The following is a 26,947-nucleotide window of genomic DNA, read 5'->3' as shown; positions in this document are numbered from 1 at the left end:
AATTTTCTACAATTACAAGGGTTATTTCAGCATTATTCTCATGGCCCTCGTTAATGCAAACTATGAATTTATAAGTGTGGCTGTAGGGATCAATGGGAGAGTATCTGATGGCGGAGTTTTGGAGCACACCGATTTTGGGGACCACTTGAAAGAACACAAACTGGCCTTGCCGCCCAACAGCGACACAACTGAAAACATAAACTTTGTGTTTGTCGGAAATGAGGCGTTCCCACTGCATCCCAACCTTCTGAAGCCCTTCTCCCAGAAAACGCTGACACCGGAGCGACGCATTTTTAATTACAGACTTTCCAGAGCTAGACGCGTTGTGGAGAATGCTTTTGGTATTATGGCAAACCGATTTCGGGTTTTCCACACTGCACTCAACATGAAACTCTTGTCTATTGACTCTGTGGTGCTTGCCTGTTGCATCCTGCACAACTTTCTATGCCACCGTGATGCCAGTGCATACAGCCCTCCACAATATGTTGACTCTGTTGACCCTGCAAACGGAGATGTAACCCAAGGCGAATGGCATCTAGACGAGCACAGGGTTTCAGGATTGGAAAGTCTTGGATCCAGAAGGAACTCTGATGATGCGACGATTTGCAGGGAGAAGTACTGTGACTTTTTCAATGGGCCAGGGGCTGTCCCATGGCAGCATCTCCAGCAGTAGCGTAACTGTAGCCATTACTTTTACCATGTATTATGGAATACATTTTTGTGGGTTGATGTGCTCTCGTGTACTTGTACCATGTATTATGGAATAAATTTTTTTGGGTTGATGTGCTCTCTTGTACCATTTTGTTGATGACCCATGCAATTCCTTTTTCTGTCTCAATGTCTACATAAATATATATCTATCTATGCACATACTCTAGTTCTGTATCAAACATATCAATAAATATATCTATCTATGCACATACTCTACTTCTGTATCAAACATATGAATCCTGGGAGTCCGCAGCATCCTCTGCCCTAGCACTTTCATGATTTTCATCTCTCTCTCTATATATATACTAGATGGTGGCCCAATTCTAATGCATCAGGTATTCTAGAATATGCATGTCCACGTAGTATATTGCACAGCCCACGCAGTGTATTGCCCAGCCACATAGTATATTGCCCAGCCATGTAGTATATTGCCCAGCTATGTAGCATATTGCCCAGCAACGTAGTATATTGCCCAGCGACTTAGTATATTGGCCAGCGACTTAGTATATTGCCCAGCGATGTAGTATATTACCCAGCCACAGAGCCACGTAGTATAGAGACTTAAAAAAATAAATATTTTTTTATTATTTTTGACATGACATATTTTTACTCAACATAAAGCAAAAAATCGGCTGCAAAGCCGTAGCCAGCTCACCAACCAGACCAAAGGCACGAAGCACAGGAGTCCGTCCTGACCCAGACGTCAAACAGCAGCAGCAAATCCAAACATACGTTGATACTCCAGCTCCGATAAAAGTGGGTAAAGTCTTTATTATTCCAAAATGGTTAAAACACGATCCTTACATCAATGGACAAGACAGGTGCTTATAAATGATATGGCAACGCGTTTCGACCCATATAGGTCTTACTCATGCCCTATTCACAGCAGGAATGAGAATTACATATATAGTGCTCATGAGCCTGAGACCCGCCCCTTAAAAGTCACATGATTCACTATACAGGTCCTGCAAACATGTGTCCAAATGACTAAAATACACAAATACAGAGAATATATACATAAAAATGGAGGCAAATAATAACAATAAATAATCAATAATGATACAATATTTCGTTTCTTTTGTTCAAGCCCACAGGGAAGCGAGTATTCAAGTTATAAATCCAAAACGCTTCTCTTGTGAGTAAACGTCTTTTCATTTCTCCCCCTCGATTAGGAGGATAGACTTTTTCTATGCCATGAGCTTTAAAGGCTGTGGTATCTCCGTTATGTACTGTGTGGAAATGTTTAGCTGCCATGGAAACGTTTCTGTTAGGAATAATGCAGTTATTTACATCTCTAAGATGTTCTGTTATGCGTGTTTTTAGTTTCCGTGACGTGCATCCTACATAAGATATATGAAAAATTGTGCAATCTATTTTATAAACCGCGTTTTTAGTGTGGCAATTAATAAAACTATTTATAGCATAACTTCTGGTTTTCTCAGTATTTTGGAAAGTATTCCCTAATTGTGCATGAATGCACGTACTACAGGCAGCGGTACCACATTTATAAAAACCTTTACAATCCAACCATGTGTTGGACCTGGATCCGGATTTTAACAAAGCAGAGTTTGGGGCAATTATATCACCAATTGTTCGCGCTCTCCTCGCTACTATATTAATTCCATCTTTTAATATGTGCGTTAACGTGTTATCCTCACACAAAATAGGTAATCTCTTATTAATAATTTTTTTAATTTGATTGAATTGAGGAGAAAATTGTAAACATAGATCTAATTTATTAGCGAGTGTTTTATTTGCGGCATTATTCGATGTACTGGATACTAACAGATCTTCTCTGCGTTTTTTGTCTACTATATTTGTGGCCCTCTCCAATGTCCAATTTGGATACTTTCGGACTTTTAATTTCTTTTTTAATTCCTGAAACTCATTTAGATTGTCTTCCTCCTTGCTACAATTACGCTTCAGCCTGGTGAATTCCCCCACAGGTATGGATTTGATGGTATGGACTGGGTGGCTGCTATTAGCGTGCAATATCGTATTCCCACTAATTGGTTTTATGTGAGTTCGACTAATGACATATTCTCCAGCGATGCCACATAATTCCAAATCCAAAAAAGAAATATTTTTTTGATCATACACAAATGTAAATTTTATACCAAATTTGTTAGAATTAATGTATTCCACAAATCCCGGTATGGCAGACACATCGCCCCCCCAAATAATGAGGGTGTCATCGATGTATCTGCCATACCAGGAGATGTGTTCAACATAAGGATTCTCAGCAGAATATATAAATTTTTGTTCCCAATATGCCATTGTCAGATTGGCTAGGGACGGTGAATATTTAGCCCCCATAGGAACTCCTGACTTTTGTGCATAAATTTCTCAATCAAATGAAAAAATATTATGTTTCATGAGAAAAAGCGTTACTTTCAATGCAAAATTGATAAGATCTTGTGAATATTGACCATAATCCATTAGGTGAAATTCTAACGCTTTCATTGCTATATCATGAGGTATGCTCGTGTACAACGAGACAACGTCACAACTAAGCCAGGGGTAGTTATGTTCCCATTTCCAATTTCTAAAAATTTTCAAAATTTCTCTAGAATCCTTTATATACCCTGGCATTTTTATGACTATGGGTTGTAATAACGAGTCTACCCATTCGCACAAGTGTTCTGACATAGATCCAATTCCCGAAACTATTGGACGCATCGCTGGTAAACCTGTGCAATGGTGTACTTTTGGGAGACCGTACATGATTGGAAACTTAGGGGATTCTACATAAAGATATTCAGCCTGTTTTTTGTTAATAACTGCTAGGTATAAACCCTCCTCTATCAACTTCACAATTTTATCATTATATTCCCTAGTTGGATTCTTTTTGAGTATCTCATAGGTGGATCTATCTGACAACAGTTCATGCATTTTATCCTTATAGTCACTCTCATTTAGAATGACTATAAGACCACCCTTGTCACTTCTTTTAATGATAATGTTCTTCAGGGACTTTAATTCCTTAAGAGCTTTTCGTTGTTTATATGATAAATTTTTTTCGTATTTTTTTATTTAAACTTGTATTCCAGTTCCTTTAGATCTTTTTAAACTAGTTCTTGGAACTTGTCCATACATTCCACTCTGGTTTGTAAAGTCTGGTTAGTCTGTCTTGTCCATTGATGTAAGGATCGTGTTTTAACCATTTTGGAATAATAAAGACTTTACCCACTTTTATCGGAGCTGGAGTATCAACGTATGTTTGGATTTGCTGCTGCTGTTTGACGTCTGGGTCAGGATGGACTCCTGTGCTTCGTGCCTTTGGTCTGGTTGGTGAGCTGGCTACGGCTTTGCAGCCGATTTTTTGCTTTATGTTTTGGAACTATTTGACTATGCCGGGTTCTCCCAACCTGTATCCTACTATTTAATGAAAGTGGACCTTAGGTGCTTTATATTTTAAATTTTTCTTTTTCGTTTCTTTTGATTATGCACTCTCAAGAGAGATTGGCCAAAGTGGCACAGGTGTTCAGAGGCACTGGATCTGATCCAGCAGGTAATGGAGATTCCACTGCACACCTAAATGAATCTGAAAAACTCATGAAAACAGAAACAAAGGTGTGGTGGAATCTTACCACCTTACAAAACTATGTGGCAAAAGATATGGTTCCAAGAGGATTGAGGATCAAAAAAACCTCTACCATATCCTATTCAGATGAATTTAATAAAGAGTGGAATCAGATTCTTACTAATTGCTCTCTGAACTTAATGAAACTTATAATAAAAAATGAGGAAATCAAGCTTAAGGAAATTCAAGAGAATGTGGAAAAAATAAAAAACACTTTGGAAGAATTTAAATCATTACCATTATGAATCATCTCTTGAAAAAGTAATAGGTAATGTTTGCACACTGGAAGATGACATCATGAGCCGTAAAAGACGTAAATTTGAGAGAGATCTCAATGATTACTCTACGAATAGTGTGTACGACTGGGGCCGGTGGGAAAGGAATTATAAATCACCTAAATCCATTTTAAGAAATAGCCATGCTCGTTATAAGCCAACTAATAGACCTCAGGTGAACTTTTCTTCAACAGAACCTGACTCCTTGGACACCAATGCCAGTGCATCTGACACCTCAGTACTGAGCAATACATTGGAAAACAGAAAAAGATATGGAAAAACGTCAAAAAACGGAAGAGACGAGGCGGCAGGAAACATAGGAAATCCGCCTGGAATAACAACTCGCTACAGGAAGAAACACAAACAATAAATAAATGCAATGTAGTTAATTTGTCCTCTCAGACATTAACACAAGATCAACTAGATGTATTGGCTTTGGGTCTCAATTTTGTGCCGGATGCTGATTTCAATTTATTTATGACTATTTTAGACATTAATAAGTTTGTAAGAAATCTTACTATAAAAAAACATTTTTTTTCAGATGAAACAACGGGCTCTAATCAAAATTTTGATCCTGAAATAAATGAGTTCGAGGATTTGGACTTTAAGGAACAAGTTGCATTAAATTGCCTTTTGAAACTATCTAAAGAAAATCAGAATGGATTGGAAGAAGGGTCCTCAAATGTATCGAAAACCTTTAAGACTAAAAACCCGTATTTTTATCCTTTACAAACCAGAGTGGAATGTATGGACAAGTTCCAAGAACTAGTTGAAAAAGATCTAAAGGAACTGGAATACAGTTTAAATAAAAAAATACGAAAAAATTTATCATATAAACAACGAAAAGCTCTTAAGGAATTAAAGTCCCTGAAGAACATTATCATTAAAAGAAGTGACAAGGGTGGTCTTATAGTCATTCTAAATGAGAGTGACTATAAGGATAAAATGCATGAACTGTTGTCAGATAGATCCACCTATGAGATACTCAAAAAGAATCCAACTAGGGAATGCAATGATAAAATTGTGAAGTTGATAGAGGAGGGTTTATACCTAGCAGTTATTAACAAAAAACAGGCTGAATATCTTTATGTAGAATCCCCTAAGTTTCCAATCATGTACGGTCTCCCAAAAGTACACAAGTGCACAGGTTTACCAGCGATGCGTCCAATAGTTTCGGGAATTGGATCTATGTCAGAACACTTGTGCGAATGGGTAGACTCGTTATTACAACCCATAGTCATAAAAATGCCAGGGTATATAAAGGATTCTAGAGAAATTTTGAAAATTTTGAAAAATTGGAAATGGGAACATAACTACACCTGGCTTAGTTGTGACGTTGTCTTGTTGTACACGAGCATACCTCATGATATAGCAATGAAAGCATTAGAATTTCACCTAATGGATTATGGTCAATATTCACAAGATCTTATCAATTTTGCATTGAAAGTAACGTTTTTTCTCATGAAACATAATATTTTTTCATTTGATGGAGAAATTTATGCACAAAAGTCGGGAGTTCCTATGGGGGCTAAATATTCACCGTCCCTAGCCAATCTGACAATGGCATATTGGGAACAAAAATTTATATATTCTGCTGAGAATCCTTATGTTGAACACATCTCCTGGTATGGCAGATACATCGATGACACCCTCATTATTTGGGGGGGCGATGTGTCTGCCATACCGGGATTTGTGGAATACATTAATTCTAACAAATTTGCTATAAAATTTACATTTGTGTATGATCAAAAAAATATTTCTTTTTTGGATTTGGAATTATGTGGCATCGCTGGAGAATATGTCATTAGTCGAACTCACATAAAACCAATTAGTGGGAATACGATATTGCACGCTAATAGCAGCCACCCAGTCCATACCATCAAATCCATACCTGTGGGGGAATTCACCAGGCTGAAGCGTAATTGTAGCAAGGAGGAAGACAATCTAAATGAGTTTCAGGAATTAAAAAAGAAATTAAAAGTCCGAAAGTATCCAAATTGGACATTGGAGAGGGCCACAAATATAGTAGACAAAAAACGCAGAGAAGATCTGTTAGTATCCAGTACATCGAATAATGCCGCAAATAAAACACTCGCTAATAAATTAGATCTATGTTTACAATTTTCTCCTCAATTCAATCAAATTAAAAAAATTATTAATAAGAGATTACCTATTTTGTGTGAGGATAACACGTTAACGCACATATTAAAAGATGGAATTAATATAGTAGCGAGGAGAGCGCGAACAATTGGTGATATAATTGCCCCAAACTCTGCTTTGTTAAAATCCGGATCCAGGTCCAACACATGGTTGGATTGTAAAGGTTTTTATAAATGTGGTACCGCTGCCTGTAGTACGTGCATTCATGCACAATTAGGGAATACTTTCCAAAATACTGAGAAAACCAGAAGTTATGCTATAAATAGTTTTATTAATTAGGAAGGTAGTGTAGCGGCGCTAATGAAAAAAAGCATAAGAAAGCAGCTGGTATAGCCCTTAAACCACACAGGGCGAAGAGAACCTCTGATAAATACAATTAAAAAATATATACCTGCGCTCAAAAATGCATAGAAATTAAATAGTAACTATTTACCTGTCAGAGGGGAGGTAGTACTGGAAGCAATAGGGTTACTCGTATGTGAGTCAGAATAGGACCTTCGGACTTATTCAGCGTGTAGACACCTAGATCTGAAGAACGTCAGCAGGAGAAACATACACGTGCACTTGTAAGGTTGTAACTGGATTATTACTTTCCTTGTGAAGATCAGCGACGTTCGGAGGTGGTATTTCCTCGGCGTGCTGTCCCGGCCGGTGACAGCCGCCCGTGCGGCAAGGGATGAATAGGAGCTGAGCGCTCTGTATCGCTGCAGCTGACAGGACCTTCGGGGATTTCGGGTCACGTGTCCTGTACGTCACGTGGTGCCCCTGTTGGAGGTACGGAGCACTGTAGGAGCCAAGACGATACAGAGCGCTCAGCTCCTATTCATCCCTTGCCGCACGGGCGGCTGTCACCGGCCGGGACAGCACGCCGAGGAAATACCACCTCCGAACGTCGCTGATCTTACAACCTTACAAGCGCACGTGTATGTTTCTCCTGCTGACGTTCTTCAGATCTAGGTGTCTACACGCTGAATAAGTCCGAAGGTCCTATTCTGACTCACATACGAGTAACCCTATTGCTTCCAGTACTACCTCCCCTCTGACAGGTAAATAGTTACTATTTAATTTCTATGCATTTTTGAGCGCAGGTATATATTTTTTAATTAGTTTTATTAATTGCCACACTAAAAACGCGGTTTATAAAATAGATTGCACAATTTGTCATATATTTTATGTAGGATGCACGTCACGGAAACTAAAAACACGCATAACAGAACATCTTAGAGATGTAAATAACTGCAATATTCATAACAGAAACGTTTCCATGGCAGCTAAACATTTCCACACAGTACATAACGGAGATACCACAGCCTTTAAAGCTCATGGCATAGAAAAAGTCTATCCTCCTAATCGAGGGGGAGAAATGAAAAGACGTTTACTCACAAGAGAAGCGTTTTGGATTTATAACTTGAATACTCGCTTCCCTGTGGGCTTGAACAAAAGAAACAAAATATTGTATCATTATTGATTATTGTTATTATTTGCCTCCATTTTTATGTATATATTCTCTGTATTTGTGTATTTTAGTCATTTGGACACATATGTTTGCAGGACCTGTATAGTGAATCATGTGACTTTTAAGGGGCGGGTCTCAGGCTCATGAGCACTATATATGTAATTCTCATTCCTGCTGTGAATAGGGCATGAGTAAGACCTATATGGGTCGAAACGCGTTGCCATATCATTTATAAGCACCTGTCTTGTCCATTGATGTAAGGATCGGGTTTTAACCATTTTGGAATAATAAAGACTTTACCCACTTTTATCGGAGCTGGAGTATCAACGTATGTTTGGATTTGCTGCTACATATTTTTACTATTGATGCTGCATAGGCATAGGGGATTACGGAGTAGGGGAGGGACTAATCAGACTTATAAAGTTTATTAACATATAAATATATATATATACTCACCTTCCGAAGTCCCGTTGAAGTCCTGCTATACTCACCATCCGCTGCCTTTCCCTGGGACCGGAAGCTGCCGCTTGCAATGGAGCGGTCCTGGGAGCGGGAAAAGCGGCGGAGGGTGAGTATAGCAGGTGGTTTTTTTTGTTTTTTTTTAATTATTTTTGACATGACATATTTTTACTATTGATGCTGCATAGGCATAGGGGATTACGGAGTAGGGGAGGGACTCATCAGACTTATAAAGTTTATTAACATATAAATATATATATATATATATGTATACACTCACTGGCCACTTTATTAGGTACACCAGTCCAACTTCTTGTTAACACTTAATTTCTAATCAGCCAATCACATGGCGGCAACTCAGTGCATTTAGGCATGTAGACATGGTCAAGACAATCTCCTGCAGTTCAAACCGAGCATCAGTATGGGGAAGAAAGGTGATTTGAGTGCCTTTGAACGTGGCATGGTTGTTGGTGCCAGAAGGGATGGTCTGAGTATTTCAGAAACTGCTGATCTACTGGGATTTTCGCGCACAACCATCTCTAGGGTTTACAGAGAATGGTCCGAAAAAGAAAAAAAATCCAGTGAGCGGCAGTTCTGTGGGCGGAAATGCCTTGTTGATGCCAGAGGTCAGAGGAGAATGGGCAGACTGGTTCGAGCTGATAGAAAGGCAACAGTGACTCAAATCGCCACCCGTTACAACCAAGGTAGGCCTAAGAGCATCTCTGAACGCACAGTGCGTCGAACTTTGAGGCAGATGGGCTACAGCAGCAGAAGACCACACCGGGTACCACTCCTTTCAGCTAAGAACAGGAAACTGAGGCTACAATTTGTACAAGCTCATCGAAATTGGACAGTAGAAGATTGGAAAAACGTTGCTTGGTCTGATGAGTCTCGATTTCTGCTGCGACATTCGGATGGTAGGGTCAGAATTTGGCGTAAACAACATGAAAGCATGGATCCATCCTGCCTTGTATGGAGCATCTTTGGGATGTGCAGCCGACAAATCTGCGGCAACTGTGTGATGCCATCATGTCAATATGGACCAAAATCTCTGAGGAATGCTTCCAGCACCTTGTTGAATCTATGCCACGAAGAATTGAGGCAGTTCTGAAGGCAAAAGGGGGTCCAACCCGTTACTAGCATGGTGTACCTAATAAAGTGGCCGGTGAGTGTATATATATATATATATATATATATATATATATATATATATATATATATATATATATATATATACACTCACCTTTCGAAGTCCCGTTGAAGTCCTGCTATACTCACCATCCGCTGCCTTTCCCTGGGACTGGAAGCTGCCGCTTGCAATGGAGCGGTCCCGGGAGCGGGAAAGGCGGCGGAGGGTGAGTATGGCAGGTGTTTTTTTTGTTATTATTTTTGACATGACATATTTTTACTATTGATGCTGCATAGGCATAACGGATTACGGAGCGGGCGCCGGGCAGTGAGTGCAGGGGAGTAGGCATAGGGGATTACGGAGCTTATGAAACAGAAGTCTCTATTGTTTTCAAGCCAAGAACCCTACAGATGTTGATAGTAGGTGTCCATCTCGCTGTACTGGTGTGTGGCCGTAGGAGGTCCTTGCGAAAAGTCACCAAAAGAAGGGGGTGGAGGTGGTGTCCGGAACTGCAAATGATGTGGGCCCGGTCTGTGCTGTGAATGGGCTCCTGCTGGTGTCCCAAATAAAACTGGCCACTGGGCTGACGGTCGCTGATGGTCACCGTTGATGTCTCACTCAGTTTGCCAGCAGCTGCTGCGTTCAAAACCTCAAACATTGATCTCTCCGCGTGCGTTCGCTGGGTAACGTCCAATCTGTTTAACCGTTCCGCAACGAAGGATGGGAATCCAGTGAGCTGGGTTGTGGCATGCTGGGTCATAATGTTGTTGGCCAGTGCCAGGAGATCCACAGGTGTGCCCGCAGTCGCCTTTCTTTTGCGAGATGGCCGCTGTGGACGTGTCTGCTCCTCGACACATGGGCTTATGGAGGACTGAGGGGTCTGGTCATCGTTCCCTTCCGGTGTTTCGAGCTGTTGCGGAGGCACGTGCGAGTACAGGAAAAAAAAAGAATAAAAAGTTTATTAACATATATATATATATATATATATATATATATATATACTCACCTTCCGAAGTCCCGTTGAAGTCCTGCTATACTCACAATCTGCTGCCTTTCCCTGGGACTGGAAGCTGCCGCTTGCAATGGAGCGGTCCCGGGAGCGGGAAAGGCGGCGGAGGGTGAGTATGGCAGGTGTTTTTTTTGTTATTATTTTTGACATGACATATTTTTACTATTGATGCTGCATAGGCATAGGGGATTACGGAGCGGGCGCCGGGCAGTGAGTGCAGGGGAGTAGGCATAGGGGATTACGGAGCTTATGAAACAGAATTCTCTATTGTTTTCAAGCCAAGAACCCTACAGATGTTGATAGTAGGTGTCCATCTCGCTGTACTGGTGTGTGGCCGTAGGAGGTCCTTGCGAAAAGTCACCAAAAGAAGGGGGTGGAGGTGGTGTCCGGAACTGCAAATGATGTGGGCCAGGTCTGTGCTGTGAATGGGCTCCTGCTGGTGTCCCAAATAAAACTGGCCACTGGGCTGACGGTCGCTGATGGTCACCGTTGATGTCTCACTCAGTTTGCCAGCGGCTGCTGCGTTCAAAACCTCAAACATTGATCTCTCCACGTGCGTTCGCTGGGTAACGTCCAATCTGTTTAACCGTTCCGCAACGAAGGATGGGAATCCGGTGAGCTGGGTTGTGGCATGCTGGGTCATAATGTTGTTGGCCAGTGCCAGGAGATCCACAGGTGTGCCCGCAGTCGCCTTTCTTTTGCGAGATGGCCGCTGTGGACGTGTCTGCTCCTCGACACATGGGCTTATGGAGGACTGAGGGGTCTGGTCATCGTTCCCTTCCGGTGTTTCGAGCTGTTGCGGAGGCACCTGCGAGTACAGGAAAAAAAAAGAATAAAAAGTCAATAACATACAAACAAATCAGCCCTAGAGAGCCCCCACCTCCCCAACACCTCTATGCCCGTCCATGGGAAGCTATGAGGAAGTTATCTAGGTAGCAAACCACAGGAGTTACAGAGCTTACAGAGCTGGGCTGAACTTTTGCCGGCTATACTGTACGAATGTGCGGAAGACACAAAATGTAAATTTATGTTATAGACTTTTGAAATAAGACAGCATTTAAAGGAAGGGAAGGACTGTTTGGACATACTTATCTGAACAGGAAGTGGCAACTGTTATTATCTGGGGGATTAAACATGAAAAACGTGAATTATTCTTATTGGAAACCGTGCAGTCTCATAAACATACAAGACACACGGCATGCTACAAGAAGGGAAGCTAGGGGGTACTTACATGCTCGTCAGGAGACTCGGGCAGGATCTCTTCGGCAGATGGCGCACAAAGGCTTGTCACTGTCTGGCACGGGCGAGAGATTTCCTGGTCCTGAGTGAACGCCAGCAGGTCATAGTACCACAACTTGGGCACATAGACATCGTCGGTTCCGGCCCCAGACTTCATGGACTTTTCGACCTTGTTCATTTATTTTTTGTACACTGTGCGGAGAGCCTGGATCTTCTTCCGCACAATGTTTTCATCTACCGTCTCAGTGGGATGATGCTCCTTGTAGAGGGCCACCAGCTTCTTGTACGCAGCTTTCTTTTTGTAGCGGTTGCTGTAATCCGCAGACTTGATCTTCCACAAGCAGGGCAGGGAGCGGTACATATCGATGAGTGCCCGAACAAAGTCTTGGTCATTGGCAGACATCTGAAAAAAAAAAAAGAAATAGTTAAGTTACAGCAAGCAAAAAAGTGATGGGCCGTGTGCTTTTCCAATTGTTAGCAGCCATTTTGTGGATGGGATGGGCTGTGTGCTTTTTCCTATTGTTAGCAGCCATTTTGTGGATGGGATGAGCCATGTGCTTTTCCAATTGTTAGCAGCCATTTTGTGGATGGGATGGGCCGTGTGCTTTTTTCCTATTGTTAGCAGCCATTTTGTGGATGGGATGGGCCGTGTGCTTTTTCCTATTGTTAGCAGCCATTTTGTGGATGGGATGGGCCGTGTGCTTTTCCTATTGTTAGCAGCCATTTTGTGGATGGGATGGGCCGTGTGCTTTTTCCTATTGTTAGCAGCCATTTTGTGGATGGGATGGGCCGTGTGCTTTTTCCTATTGTTAGCAGCCATTTTGTGGATGGGATGGGCCGTGTGCTTTTCCTATTGTTAGCAGCCATTTTGTGGATGGGATGGGCCGTGTGCTTTTTCCTATTCTTAGCAGCCATTTTGTGGATGGGATGGGCCGTGTGCTTTTTCCTATTGTTAGCAGCCATTTTGTGGATGGGATGGGCCGTGTGCTTTTTCCTATTGTTAGCAGCCATTTTGTGGATGGGATGGGCCGTGTGCTTTTCCTATTGTTAGCAGCCATTTTGTGGATGGGATGGGCCGTGTGCTTTTTCCTATTGTTAGCAGCCATTTTGTGGATGTGATGGGCCGTGTGCTTTTTCCTATTGTTAGCAGCCATTTTGTGGATGGGATGGGCCGTGTGCTTTTTCCTATTGTTAGCAGCCATTTTGTGGATGGGATGGGCCTTGTTCTTTTTCCTATTGTCAGCAGCCTTTTTGTGGGTGGAAAAAGTGTTAATTCTAATGCTGGCTATTTTGTGGATGCAAAAGTTAATTTGGCAGTGGCCATTTTGTTGGTGAACATCTTAACATCTTAACACACCACATCACCAAATCCTTGTTACCCAGTAATGACCACTAACGGCCAATACTACAGCGCAAAAGCGTATTTGTTTACAAACTTGCAAGCTCAAACAGATCTCTGCAGAGATGTAGCATACATCACTCTACAATACACTTTCCATAAAGCAATAGCTCAAAATGGCTGCCAGCCAGCGTAAAAACGTATTTGTTTACCTTTCCATATAGTGAAAGCTCAAAGTGGCTGCCAGCCAGCGCAAAAGCGTATTTGTTAACAAACTTGCAAGCTCTAACAGATCTCTGCAGAGATGTAGTATACATCACTTTACAATACACATAAATTAGCATTGCTGCATGGCAGATGAAACTAACAGCACAAAGATATACTTACCGTTGATGATCTGAAAGAGATATAGAGAACGAAGACGATGCAGAGTTCTGGATTTCCAAACAGGACGCTCGCGAGAGGCTCGTAGATGGCGGAGGAGGCACAAGTGATTGCAAAGGAGTAGAGTCGCGGTTTATATTTCGGAACGCAGCTACAGATGATCCCGCTGTGGCCTATCAGCGTTCACAGGGAGACGCCCAGGTACCATTGGAGGGACGTCGTGGCTGAGGGCGTCTCCATTTGGAATGCAACACGCCTACCTGGCTAGGAGACGCTGCCACGCCCCCTATGCTCGTTGCTGGCGTCGTTGCTTTTGATGTCAAACACGACGATACACGCCGACCTGACGACCAAATAAAGTTCCGGACTGCTAGCTCCGACCAGTGATATCACAGCAGGATCCAGATCGCTGCTGCGTGTCAAACTCAACGATATCGCTATCCAGGACGCTGCAACGTCACGGATCGTTGTCGTTCTAGTTGGAAAGTTGTTTAGTGTGAAGGTACCTTTAGACAGTATGGGAAGGACTTTGTGTTAATTTTCTCGTCACTCCAACAATTTACTTTCGGCCCAAGATACATAAAGACCTATCTAATCCACCAGGGAGGCCCATTGTATCTGGATGTGGTGGATTAAACGAGCCAGTATGCAGATTCCTTGATTATTATTTGAAACCTTGTGTTGAAGAGTTGCCATCATATGTAAAGGACTCTGGGGAAGTTTTCCAGAGATTACAGGGGATTACACTGGAATCAGACATGTTCCTCATTACTGGGGATATGGAATCCCTATACACTTGTATCAGCCATGAACGAGGGATCTCAGCGGCAAGATTTTTTCTTTCAAACAAAGGCATGGATGGGGATTTATTACAACTTTTTCTTGATTTATTGGCACACGCATTGACCCATAATTACTTCACATTTAAAGATAGATATTTTGTACAGCAACGAGGAGTGGCTATGGGGGCGTCTTTTGCACCCTCATATGCCAACCTCTTTATGGGTCAATGGGAACGGGAACACATGTTACCGTACCTTGGTAATGTTCAAGATCCATCCGTGGCGAGTTGGATGCGCTTCATTGATTGATTCATTCATTCTCTTTATTTGGCAGGGTGACAGAATGGAGCTGGATACGTTTCTTATACATCTAAATAATAACGACTGGAATGTAAAACTCATCTTTAGAATTACCACAAAAAAGATAGATTTTTTGGATCTCCAATTAATGGTGGATCATCTTGGCAATATTCATAGTACTATTTTCCGTAAGGAAACAAGTACCAACTCTGTACTACATGCAAAATCGGCACATCCGGGACATACCATCAGAGCAATCCCCAAGGGACAATTTATTCGAGCAAGGAGAATTTGCAATACCAATGAAGAATTTGAAATCCAGGCCCGTGACATGACCAGCAGATTTTTGGATCAGGGTTATAACTTTAATGATATCAATCGGGGCTACCAACAAGAAAGGGAAATGGATCGCAATTCACTTTTGCAGAATAAACCTAAGAAAAAGGAAGATTCACGGTTACGAATTATTACAAACTATCATGGAAGATGGAGAGATATGAATAGCATATTTAATCAATTTTGGCCAATATTGAAACAGGATCCTGGGCTTGCAAAATTAATTGAGGATAAACCGTTAATCGTAGCAAGAAGGAGTAAAACAATTGGTGAAACTATTACACACAGCCACTATGTTGCACCTAAATCAAATTTTATATTTAATTCCAAAGGACCCAAGTGGGGGTCACGTGCATGTGGAGAATGTAGTGCTTGTAAATACATTAAATCTGAAACATTCAGTAACTCTTCAAAAACACGTGACTTTAAAATTGTCCATCCAATCAACTGCAAAACCGTATCAGTTATATATCATCTGACATGCCCATGTGGGCTTATCTATGTGGGTCTCACGTCGAGACAACTCCGAGTACGGATATTAGAACATGTGAAGGATATTAGATCAGCAAGACTTTTGAATCCAGAGAACTCTCAGAAGGAAGATTTTGCCAAACTGAAGACAATACCTGCCCACTATCGGGAATTTCATCCATCTGGACCGATAGATCTTCAAGTAAGAGGTATTGATGTTGTGCATCTTAGTGTTCGTGGTGGGAACATTATGAATAGATTAGCTCAAAAAGAATGCCGCTGGATTACCAACCTCAGAACAATGAAACCACATGGTCTTAATGACCAGTGGGGATTTTCTAGTTTTCTGTAACTAAGATTAATGCTTTTTGGATTTTTGATCTCGGTGCTGTCGTTTGTCTGACATAGTTGGTTTTCATTATTTTTATTTTATTATGTATATTTAACCCCTTTCTGACATTGGACGTACTATCCCGTCGAGGTGGGGTGGGCCCATATGACCACCGACGGAATAGTACGTCATATGCGATCGGCCGCGCTCACGGGGGGAGCGCGGCCGATCGCGGCCGGGTGTCAGCTGACTATCGCAGTTGACATCCGGCACTATGTGCCAGGAACGGTCATGGACCGCCCCCGGCACATTAACCCCCGGCACACTGCGATCAAACATGATCGCAGTGTTCCGGCGGTATAGGGAAGCATCACGCAGGGAGGGGGCTCGCTGCGGGCTTCCCTGAGACCCCCGGAGCAACGCGATGTGATCGCGTTGCTCCGAGGGTCTCTTACCTCCTCCTCCCTGCAGCAGGCCCGGATCCAAAATGGCCACGGCATCCAGGTCGTGCAGGGATGTGGCTTCACAGCGCCTGCTCAGAGCAGGCGCCGGGAAGCCTGGAGGAGCTGAGCACGTCAGATTGCCGATCTGACAGAGTGCTGTGCAAACTGTCAGATCAGCGATCTTACACTATAACATGATGCCCCCCCTGGGGCAATGAAATAGCGTAAAAAAAAAAAATATTCACATGTGTAAAAAAAATTAAAAAAAATTCCCCCCCAAAATTCCCCCCCCCCCAAAAAAAAATATTGTTCCTATAAATACATTTCTTTATCTAAATAAAAAAAAAACAATAAAAGTACACATATTTAGTATCGCCGCGTCCGTAACGACCTGACCTATAAAACTGTCCCACTAGTTAACCCCTTCAGTGAACACCGCAAAAAAAAAAAAAGAGGCAAAAAACAACGCTTTATTATCATACCGACAAACAAAAAGTGGAATAACATGCGATCAAAAAGACGGATATAAATAACCATGGTACCGCTGAAAACATCATCTTGTCTGGCAACAAACGAGCCACCATACAGCATTATCAAAGAAAAAATAAAAAAGTTATAGTCCTCAGAATAAGGCGATGCAAAAATAATTATTTTTTCTATAAAATAGTTTTTATCGTATAAAAGCGCCAAAACATAAAAAAATGGTATAAATGAGGTATCGCTGTAATCGTACTGACCCGAAGAATGCTTTATTCATTTTACCAAACGCGGAACGGTATAAACGCCTCCCCCAAAAGAAATTTATGAATAGCTGGTTTTTGGTCATTCTGCCTCACAAAAATCGGAATAAAAAGCGTTAAAAAAATGTCACGTGCCCGAAGATGTTACCATTAAGAACATCAACTCATCCTGCAAAAAACAAGACCTCACATGACTCTGTGGACCAAAATATGGAAAAATTATAGCTCTCAAAATGTGGTAACGCAAAAAATATTTTTTGCAATAAAGAGTCTTTCAGTGTGTGACGGCTGCCAATCATAAAAATCCGCTAAAAAACAGCTATAAAAGTAAATCAAACCCCCCTTGAACACCCCCTTAGTTAGCGAAAAATTTAAAAAATGTATTTATTTCTACTTTCCCATTAGGGTTAGGGCTAGGGTTAGGGTTAGGGGTGGGGCTAGGGTTAAGGCTACAGTTAGGGTTGGGGCTAAAGTTAGGGTTAGTGTTGGGGCTAAGGTTAGGATTAGGGTTAAAATTAGGGTTAGGGTTTGGATTACATTTACGATTGGGAATAGGGTTGGGATTAGGGTTAGGGGTGTGTCAGGGTTAGGGGTGTGGTTAGGGTTACCATTGGGATTAGGGTTAGGGATGTGTTTGGATTAGGGTTTCAGTTATAATTGGGGGGTTTCCACTGTTTAGGCACATCAGGGGCTCTCCAAACGCGACATGGCGTCCGATCTCAATTCCAGCCAATTCTGCGTTGAAAAAGTAAAACAGTGCTCCTTCCCTTCTGAGCTCTCCCGTGCGCTCAAACAGGGGTTTACCCCAACATATAGGGTATCAGCATACTCAGGACACATTGGACAACAACTTTTGGGGTCCAATTTCTCCTGATATCCTTGGGAAAATACAAAACTGGGGGCTAAAAAATAATTTTTGTGGAAAAAAAAGATTTTTTATCTTCATGGCTCTGCGTTATAAACTGTAGTGAAACACTTGGGGGTTCAAAGTTCTCACAACACATCTAGATAAGTTCCTTTGGGGGTCTAGTTTCCAATATGGAGTCACTTGTGGGGGGTTTCTACTGTTTAGGTACATTAGGGGCTCTGCAAACGCAATGTGATGCCTGCAGATCAATCCATGTAAGTCTGCATTCCAAATGACGCCCCTTCCCTTCCGAGCTCTGCCATGCACTCAAACGGTGGTCCCCCCCCACATATGGGGTATCAGCGTACTCAGGACAAATTGGACAACTTTTGGGGTCTAATTTCAACTGTTACCCTTGAAAAAATACAAAACTGGGGGCTAAAAAATAATTTTTGTGGAAAAAAAAGGATTTTTTATTTTACCCGGCTCTGCGTTACAAACTGTAGTGAAACACTTGGGGGTTCAAAGCTCTCACAACACATCTAGATAAGTTCCTTAGGGGGTCTACTTTCCAAAATGGTGTCACTTGTGGGGGGTTTCAATGTTTAGGCACATCAGTGGCTCTCCAAACGCAACATGGCGTCCCATCTCAATTCCTGTCAATTTTGCTTTGAAAAGTCAAATGGCGCTCCTTCCCTTCTGAGCTTTCCCATGCACCCAAACAGTGGTTTACCCCCACATATGGGGTATCAGCGTACTAAGGACAAATTGGACAACTTTTGGGGTCCAATTTCTTCTCTTACCCTTGGGAAAATAAAAAATTGGGGGCGAAAAGATCATTTTTGTGAATAAATGTGATTTTTCTATTTTTACGGCTCTGCATTATAAACTTCTGTGAATTACTTAATGGGTCAAAGTGCTCACCACACATCTAGATAAGTTCCTTAGGGGGTCTACTTTCCAAAATGGTGTCACTTGTGGGGGGGGGGGGGTTCAATGTTTAGGCACATCAGGGGCTCTCCAAACGCAACATGGCGTCCCATCTCAATTCCAGTCAATTTTGCATTGAAAAGTCAAATGGAGCGCCTTCGCTTCCGAGCTCTACCATGCACCCAAACAGTGGTTTACCCCCACATAAGGGGTATCGGCGTACTCAGGACAAATTGTACAACTTTTGGGGTCCATTTTCTCCTGTTACTCTTGGAAAAATAAAACAAATTGGAGCTGAAGTAAATTTTTTGCGAAAAAAAGTTAAATGTTCATTTTTATTTAAACATTCCAAAAATTACTGTGAAACACCTGAAGGGTTAATAAACTTATTGCATGTGGTTTTGAGCACCTTGAGGGGTGCAGTTTTTAGAATGGTGTCACACTTGGTTATTTTCTATCATATAGACCCCTCAAAATGACTTCAAATGAGATGTGGTCCCTAAAAAAAATGGCGTTGTAAAAATGAGAAATTGCTGGTCAACTTTTAACCCTTATAACTCCCTAACAACAAAAAATTTTGGTTCCAAAATTGTGCTGATGTAAAGTAGACATGTGGGAAATGTTACTTATTAAGTATTTTGTGTGACATATCTCTGTGATTTAATTGCATAAAAATTAAAAGTTGGAAAATTGCGAAATTTTCAAAATTTTTGCCAAATTTCTGTTTTTTTTTTCACAAATAAACGCAGGTAATATCAAAGAAATTTTACCACCATCATGAAGTACAATATGTCTCGAGAAAACAATGTCAGAATCACCGGGATTCATTGAAGCGTTCCAGAGCTATAACCTCATAAAGGAACAGTGGTCAGAATTGTAAAAATTAGGCTGGTCATTAACGTGCAAACCACTCTTGGGGGTAAAGGGGTTAATAATGTAGTTTTATCTTTTAAAATAATTTTTCTATATTTTAGTACTGGTCCTCGTCAATATTCCAATATAGGGAGGTCTACGGGGAGTAAGGAATCATTTATATGACTAACTTAATTCCCCTATCACGTAATTGGAGCCAAACAATATTTGATTTTAATGGATTTATATATTTTTCTCTTTATATGTAGGATCCTTCTGTATATATCAGATATGGACATGTCATCATATGGGGATCCTTATGTATTTATCGGATATGAACATATCATCTCATGAGGAAAATCTGGACTTCTGAATTTTGTTGGCACTTTTGCACTTTATATATATTAATATGAATTTATGTATATTATTAATTTATTTATTTTCACATTTACAATATGCATATTTTTTTATGTATGGTTTTACACTTGTTGATTTTTCTCTATTAATGTCCTGTTCACTATTTTATGCACTTTTTGTATAATATTTATTGATTATAGTAGTTCACATATTTAGTCCATGGTTCCTCTTATTTGTATCTGGTTTTTCCTGATCCAATTGTGTGTGGCTGCCATTTATCCTAATACTTGCCCTAATCCAAAATGGTTGATATGGTGCTGGTGCGCATCTCCTGCTCCCGCCATGGGCGTGCTCCGTCGCGTGCCTCGCCTGTGACGTCGCCGCGGCGCCTTCCTGTGACGTTGCCGTGAGACATGCACTGGGGACGCTATCGCTGCGGTGGCATGCGATGCGCCGATTGATAGGCACAGCCTTGATTGGCTTAAAGTATCTTATTTTTATTTTCTTCTGCTCCAATTGTATGTGGCTGCCATTTGCCCTTACACTTGCCCCAATCCAAAATGGTCGACATGGTGCTGGTGCGCATCTCCTGCTCCTGCTGTGGGCGTACTCCATCGCGTGCCTTGCCTGTGATGTCGCAGACGGCGCCGTGGCGCCTTCCTGTGACGTTGCCGCGAGACATGTGCTGGGGACGCCATCGCCGCGGCAGCATGCGATGGGCCGATTGGTAAGCACAGCCATGATTGGCTTAAAGATTCTATATGGATGGTATATAAATGGCAGGCATGACCCTCCCTATGCATCACTCCCTGACGAAGCAACGTGTGAAACGCGCGTTGGAGTGTGGAGTTGAGGCACTAGTACGTCCAGCATGAGCACTGGTAAGGACTGTTAGATGCACTTTGTACCCTTTGAGCACTGGCAGGGATTACTAAATGCACCTTGCACTTTTGGAAATGTTTACAGGGGCTTATATATATCTATTTAATATATATCTATTATTACTGGTATCTTACTTTTAGGATGAATTATTAGTATTTATTATGGCCCTTTTATTCTTTCCTTTTAGTTGCTCATGCATATATTATTAATTTAATAAGAAGCAAGGGTATGACTATTGCTACGGATCCTAATATGATGGATATTGATTCACCCTACTTATAAATTGTTTCTGTATATTGCTTCTGGTATTGATTTAGGTGCCTCCTCCAATTTTTATTGGAATTTCTTTGTGTTTAGTTTTGTCTAGTGTCTCATAATAATAAAATATTTGGTTTTTATATGAATTGTGTTTTTGAATATTTTTCAAGTAGTTCTTTTTGGTTAAAGGAATTCCATTACTGCCTGCTGCTGCTCACACAACCTCTCCAGCATATGCAACATGGAATTCCACCTAGTGCGGACATATGAGGTGGTGTTCAGGCAGGTTAAATCTTCGCTGCAGAGCTGCAATGCGCGCATTGTGTACGCTCGAACGGCGCAAGTGAGCGCACTCGCACCTTGTGCAGAAGATCTTCAAGATCCGGATAGCTTTTAAGAAAACTGTGAACGACCAAATTTAACACATGTACCAGGCACGGGATGTGAGTCAGATTGGCTAGACCCAGAGCTGCCATCAGGTTTCGCCCATTATCACACACCACCATACCTGGCTGGAGGTTGAGCGCCCCAAACCACTGGTCGCTCTGCTGCTTGATGGCATTCCACAGGTACTCTGCAGTGTGTGTGGCTTGTATCCCCCAAGCTAATTAATTTCAACACGGCCTGTTGACATTTGGCCACGGCAGTGCTCACCTTGGTCGTGTCAGTGGACGGTTCACCAGTCCTTGTGGATGTAGGCATCAGCCTTTTATAGTGCCTGATCACAGCCAATCACAGTCATGCCAGTAGTTAAAATGCCTACTAGCGTGTCAGGATGTGCCCACACTTCACAGGCTCTTCATTGGGTGGTTCATGTGTCAATCACAAGCATTGTGCAAAAAAAAAAAAAAAATACGCACTTCCGATTTCCGATCACATTCAAAGATCAGAATCGGGATTTAGAATTCCGGTCATAGTGAAAATCGGTATAATTACTGGGCAGACATACCCAAATGAGTAAGTGAGATAGAGTGGGGTCCTGACTCCTGCCGTGACTAACTGCCGTTGAAATAACTGCGGCATCTGTATGCGTAGCTGCGTAATGCTTTCCTGCAGAGATGCGTGTGCCTGACCTCACACCCTTTAAAGGGAACCTGTCACCTGAATTTGGCGGGACCTGTTTTGGGTCATATGGGCGGGGTTTTCGGGTGTTTGATTCACCCTTTCCTTACCCGCTGGCTGCATGCTGGCCGCAATATTGGATTGAAGTTCATGCTGTGTCATCCGTAGTACACGCCAGCGCAAGGGAAGATTGCCTTGCGCTGGCGTGTACTCCGGAGGACAGAGAATGAACTTCAATCCAATATTGCGGCCAGCATGCAGCCGGCGGGTAAGGAAAGGGTGAATCAAACACCCAAAAACCCTGCCCATATGACCCAAAACCGGTCCCGCCAAATTCAGGTGACAGGTTCCCTTTAAGATGCTACTAAATTTATAGGACTGAGTAAAGGATCAGGATTGTGGGTCCTTATTTGGGATAAATTAGCAATTGGCCAACACCCTGGGGGGAGGTTACATGATCAAAGGCACTGAGCCTGGCTACAACCATATGCTCTAACACCTTGCACACGATAATATCTCCTGTGACCCCAGGATGGATGTACAGCAGTAAGTAATACAATGCAACAAATGAATTTAGCAAACATTCAGCAGGCACATTAAAGGAATTGATGCAGGATGATAGGCAGCAGATGACAGCAAGCAGTGATACTTGTACTATTAAAGAAATTGTTGCAGGATGATAGGCAGCAGATGACAGCAAGCAGAGATATTTGTACTATTTGGGCTCATTTCCATTGCGAGGAAAACGGACGAGTGCAATCCGATAAAAAATCGTATTGCACTTGGACCAATGTTATTCAATAGGTGTCTTTTCATTTGCGATTTTTTTCTCAGCCGAAATCGGACTGAGAAAAAAAATCGCAGCATGCTGCGATTCTCGGACGAGACTCGCCAATGCAAGTCAATGGGTGCGAGAAAAAAAAAAATCACACAGCACTTGCACCATGCGAGTTCTGTCCGATTTTTACTCACCGGTGTCCTTTGAAAAGCCGGCAATTCAGCGCGGTGTACAGTAAAATCACACTGACAGGTTAGAATAGAATAGATATATACACATAGAATAGGTATATATATATATACACTCACCGGCCACTTTATTAGGTACACCTGTCCAACTTCTTGTTAACACTTAATTTCTAATCAGCCAATCACATGGCGGCAACTCAGTGCATTTAGGCATGTAGACATGGTCAAGACAATCTCCTGCAGTTCAAACCGAGCATCAGTATGGGGAAGAAAGGTGATTTGAGTGCCTTTGAACGTGGCATGGTTGTTGGTGCCAGAAGGGCTGGTCTGAGTATTTCAGAAACTGCTGATCTACTGGGATTTTCACGCACAACCATCTCTAGGGTTTACAGAGAATGGTCCAAAAAAGAAAAAAAATCCAGTGAGCGGCAGTTCTGTGGGCGGAAATGCCTTGTTGATGCCAGAGGTCAGAGGAGAATGGGCAGACTGGTTCGAGCTGATAGAAAGGCAACAGTGACTCAAATCGCCACCCGTTACAACCAAGGTAGGCCTAAGAGCATCTCTGAACGCACAGTGCGTCGAACTTTGAGGCAGATGGGCTACAGCAGCAGAAGACCACACCGGGTACCACTCCTTTCAGCTAAGAACAGGAAACTGAGGCTACAATTTGTACAAGCTCATCGAAATTGGACAGTAGAAGATTGGAAAAACGTTGCTTGGTCTGATGAGTCTCGATTTCTGCTGCGACATTCGGATGGTAGGGTCAGAATTTGGCGTAAACAACATGAAAGCATGGATCCATCCTGCCTTGTATGGAGCATCTTTGGGATGTGCAGCCGACAAATCTGCGGCAACTGTGTGATGCCATCATGTCAATATGGACCAAAATCTCTGAGGAATGCTTCCAGCACCTTGTTGAATCTATGCCACGAAGAATTGAGGCAGTTCTGAAGGCAAAAGGGGGTCCAACCCGTTACTAGCATGGTGTACCTAATAAAGTGGCCGGTGAGTGTATATATATATATATATGTCACTGAGACACACACACACACACACACATATATATATATATATATATATATATTTAATGCAGCGCTAGATAGCATAAAAGCCGCTAATTCAATTGCCGGCTTTTGCTATCTCCTTCACAAACCCGACAGGATATGAGACATGGTTTACATACATTAAACCATCTCATATCCCTTCTTTTATTACATATTCCTCTTCACTAATGTAAGAAGTGTCTGTGTGTCAAATTTGGGGGCTCTAACTATTAAAGGGTTAAATCGCGGAAAAAAATTGGCGTGGGCTCCCGCGCAATTTTCTTCTCCAGAGTGGTAAAGCCAGTGACTGAGGACAGATATTAATAGCCTAGAGAGGGTCTATGGTGGTGGATGTGCTCATATGAACTCGAGCGTGGGAATTTTTCCCAGGCTCGAGTTCATATGAGGACATCCAGCAGAGGGCGCATCACCGCGACTCGAGGTAACTACAGGACATTCCCCTGCACTCCATTCATTCCCCATATTTTTACAGCCATGAGCACAGCTGCTTTAGCAGAGCTCCTGGGTGTAAAATGATTTAACCCCTTCAGATGGATTTACATCGTGGGACGTGACTTAACGACGGAAGGTATGGGATATTGTTGATTTTTTATTTTTCCTTTTTTACAGAACGAGGGTCTTCAGGTGGATTAAGAGTATAATAAAATATTAAAACACCCTATGTCTTTATTTCATTAAAGTACTTTGTAATAATGTGTGTGTGTTTTATTAACCACTTCGTACTATTGGATTAATAATTGATAGGTGTCATAATTGACGCCTCTCCATTATTAATCTGGCTTAATGTCACCTTACAATAGCAAGGTGACATTAACCCTTAATTACCCCATATCCCACCGCTACACGGGAGTGGGAAGAGAGTGGCCAAGTGCCAGAACAGGCGCATCTTCCATATGTGCCTTTTCTGGGGTGGCTGGGGGCAGATGTTTTTAGCCAGGGGGGGGGGGCAATAACCATGCACCCTCTCTAGGCTAATAATATCTGCCCTCAGACACTGGCTTTACCACTCTGGAGGAGAAAATTGCGCGGGAGCCCACGCCAATTTTTTCCGCCATTTAACCCTTTATTTTACAAGCTACAGCGCCAAAATTTTGCACATACACACTGCTAACATTAGTAGTGTGGAATATGCAAAACAAAAAGGGGGATATGAGATGGTTTACTGTATGTAAACCATGTCTCATATCATGTCGGGTTTCGGAAGGAGAAATGAGAAGCCGGCAATTGAATTACCGGCTTTTCACATATCTCGCGCTGAATTAAATATAAATACAGTATATATATATGTGTCTAAATGACATATATATATATATATATATATATATATACACACTGTATATATGTTTTAACGAATATTTGAGCACATAAATCCATTAGATGTCGGTTTTGCAAGCCTGCAAGAAAATATCGCAGTACGGATGCCATACGGATGTCACACGGATAATTTGATGCGAGGAAATCGCATCCTCGCACTGCACACGGATCACTGTTTTGGCAACATTTGGGCGATTCTCGTCCGTGTAAAACGGACCGTATTTTTATACGTTGTGTGTGTCCCCGGCCTTAAAGGAATTGTTGCAGGATGATAGGCTGCAGATGACAGCAAGCAGAGATATTTGTACCATTAAAGGAATTATATATACACACACAGTGCCAGTTATCCCTGGAACTTTTCAACCTTTTACCACATATCATGCTTCAAACATAAAGATACCAAATGTAAATTTTTGGTGAAGAATCAACAACAAGTGGAACACAATTGTGAAGTTGAACAAAATTTATTGTTTTGTTTTAAATTTTTGTGGAAATTCAAAAACTGAAAAGTTCCATGGAGCCGAATACTTTCGCAAGGCACTGTATATATATTTATTTATTGTCATCTGGTGCTATATCTTCACTTTTCATCATGGCAATATAGTATTGCTTGGAGTCCTGAAAGCAAGATCCACACACTGGAGTTGTCACTGCCTGTAAGCAGAGTTCTCAAGATGTGGTCAAGCACACTAGATTTGGATGAGCTGCATAGCTAAATAATTTTTTTGCAATTATCCTATATATACGGTATTTATGGTTGAGAAAGATACATCTCTGCGTCTTCTCCGTTTATACAGATTTTTAGACCATATAGGCTGACTTAATCCTTTCAAAGCTTCCATGCACCAACCGTACTACGTGCAAAAGTAGTAAATATACAAGGTTAGTAAAAACTGTTGAAAATTATTACAGAAAAGAACAACAAACTCATTGGTATGCCAACAAGAATTTTTAATTTAGCGTTTGAGAACAATTTTACTACAGTTTAAGATTTCAGGCAGTTTCAGGATAACAGCAATTCACCTCTCCCAGCTCTTTCCACCAGGTTGCTGTGGTATTTTAAATCCAACAAGACCCGCCACCTTTTCAACAGAGCGTTCCCCTTTGCCATGATACTCTTCATGAAATATAAGGTGGTTCCTGACGCTTTGCAGAAGGCATAAGTAGGTGGATGCTTGGAAATGAAGTTCCTGGTGGGCTAAGCACAGCTTCTCACTGGTTACCTGTGAAGTCATATTGCGTTTATTAGGTACCAAAATTAAAAGGTC

The 26,947-nt window shown here is 41.8% G+C and overlaps 1 protein-coding gene and 1 long non-coding RNA gene across 2 annotated transcripts in view; both read right to left on the bottom strand.

Annotated features, from left to right (window-relative positions):
• Positions 1-9,890: 9,890 nt before the first annotated feature.
• On the bottom strand, positions 9,891-12,758 carry LOC143788517 (uncharacterized). The gene is made up of 3 exons (XR_013218656.1): positions 12,014-12,758; positions 11,871-11,902; positions 9,891-11,590 (listed from the first exon to the last, which is right to left on the bottom strand). It is a non-coding gene; the product is annotated as an uncharacterized LOC143788517 (long non-coding RNA).
• A 13,855-nt stretch (positions 12,759-26,613) lies between these two features.
• The window catches only part of FMC1 (formation of mitochondrial complex V assembly factor 1), a 52,945-nt gene continuing 52,611 nt past the window's right edge, over positions 26,614-26,947 (bottom strand). Inside the window, exon 2 of the mRNA XM_077278916.1 lies at positions 26,614-26,902. Within this exon, the coding sequence (XP_077135031.1) occupies positions 26,699-26,902 (204 nt within the window). The 3' untranslated portion in view covers positions 26,614-26,698. The remainder of the gene's footprint in view (positions 26,903-26,947) is intronic.

This window comes from Ranitomeya variabilis, chromosome 8, assembly GCF_051348905.1.
Source record: "Ranitomeya variabilis isolate aRanVar5 chromosome 8, aRanVar5.hap1, whole genome shotgun sequence".
NCBI classification, from domain to species: Eukaryota; Metazoa; Chordata; class Amphibia; order Anura; family Dendrobatidae; genus Ranitomeya; species Ranitomeya variabilis.
Note: the sequence above shows the minus strand (reverse complement) of the source record. Positions and strands in the feature narration are given on the sequence as shown.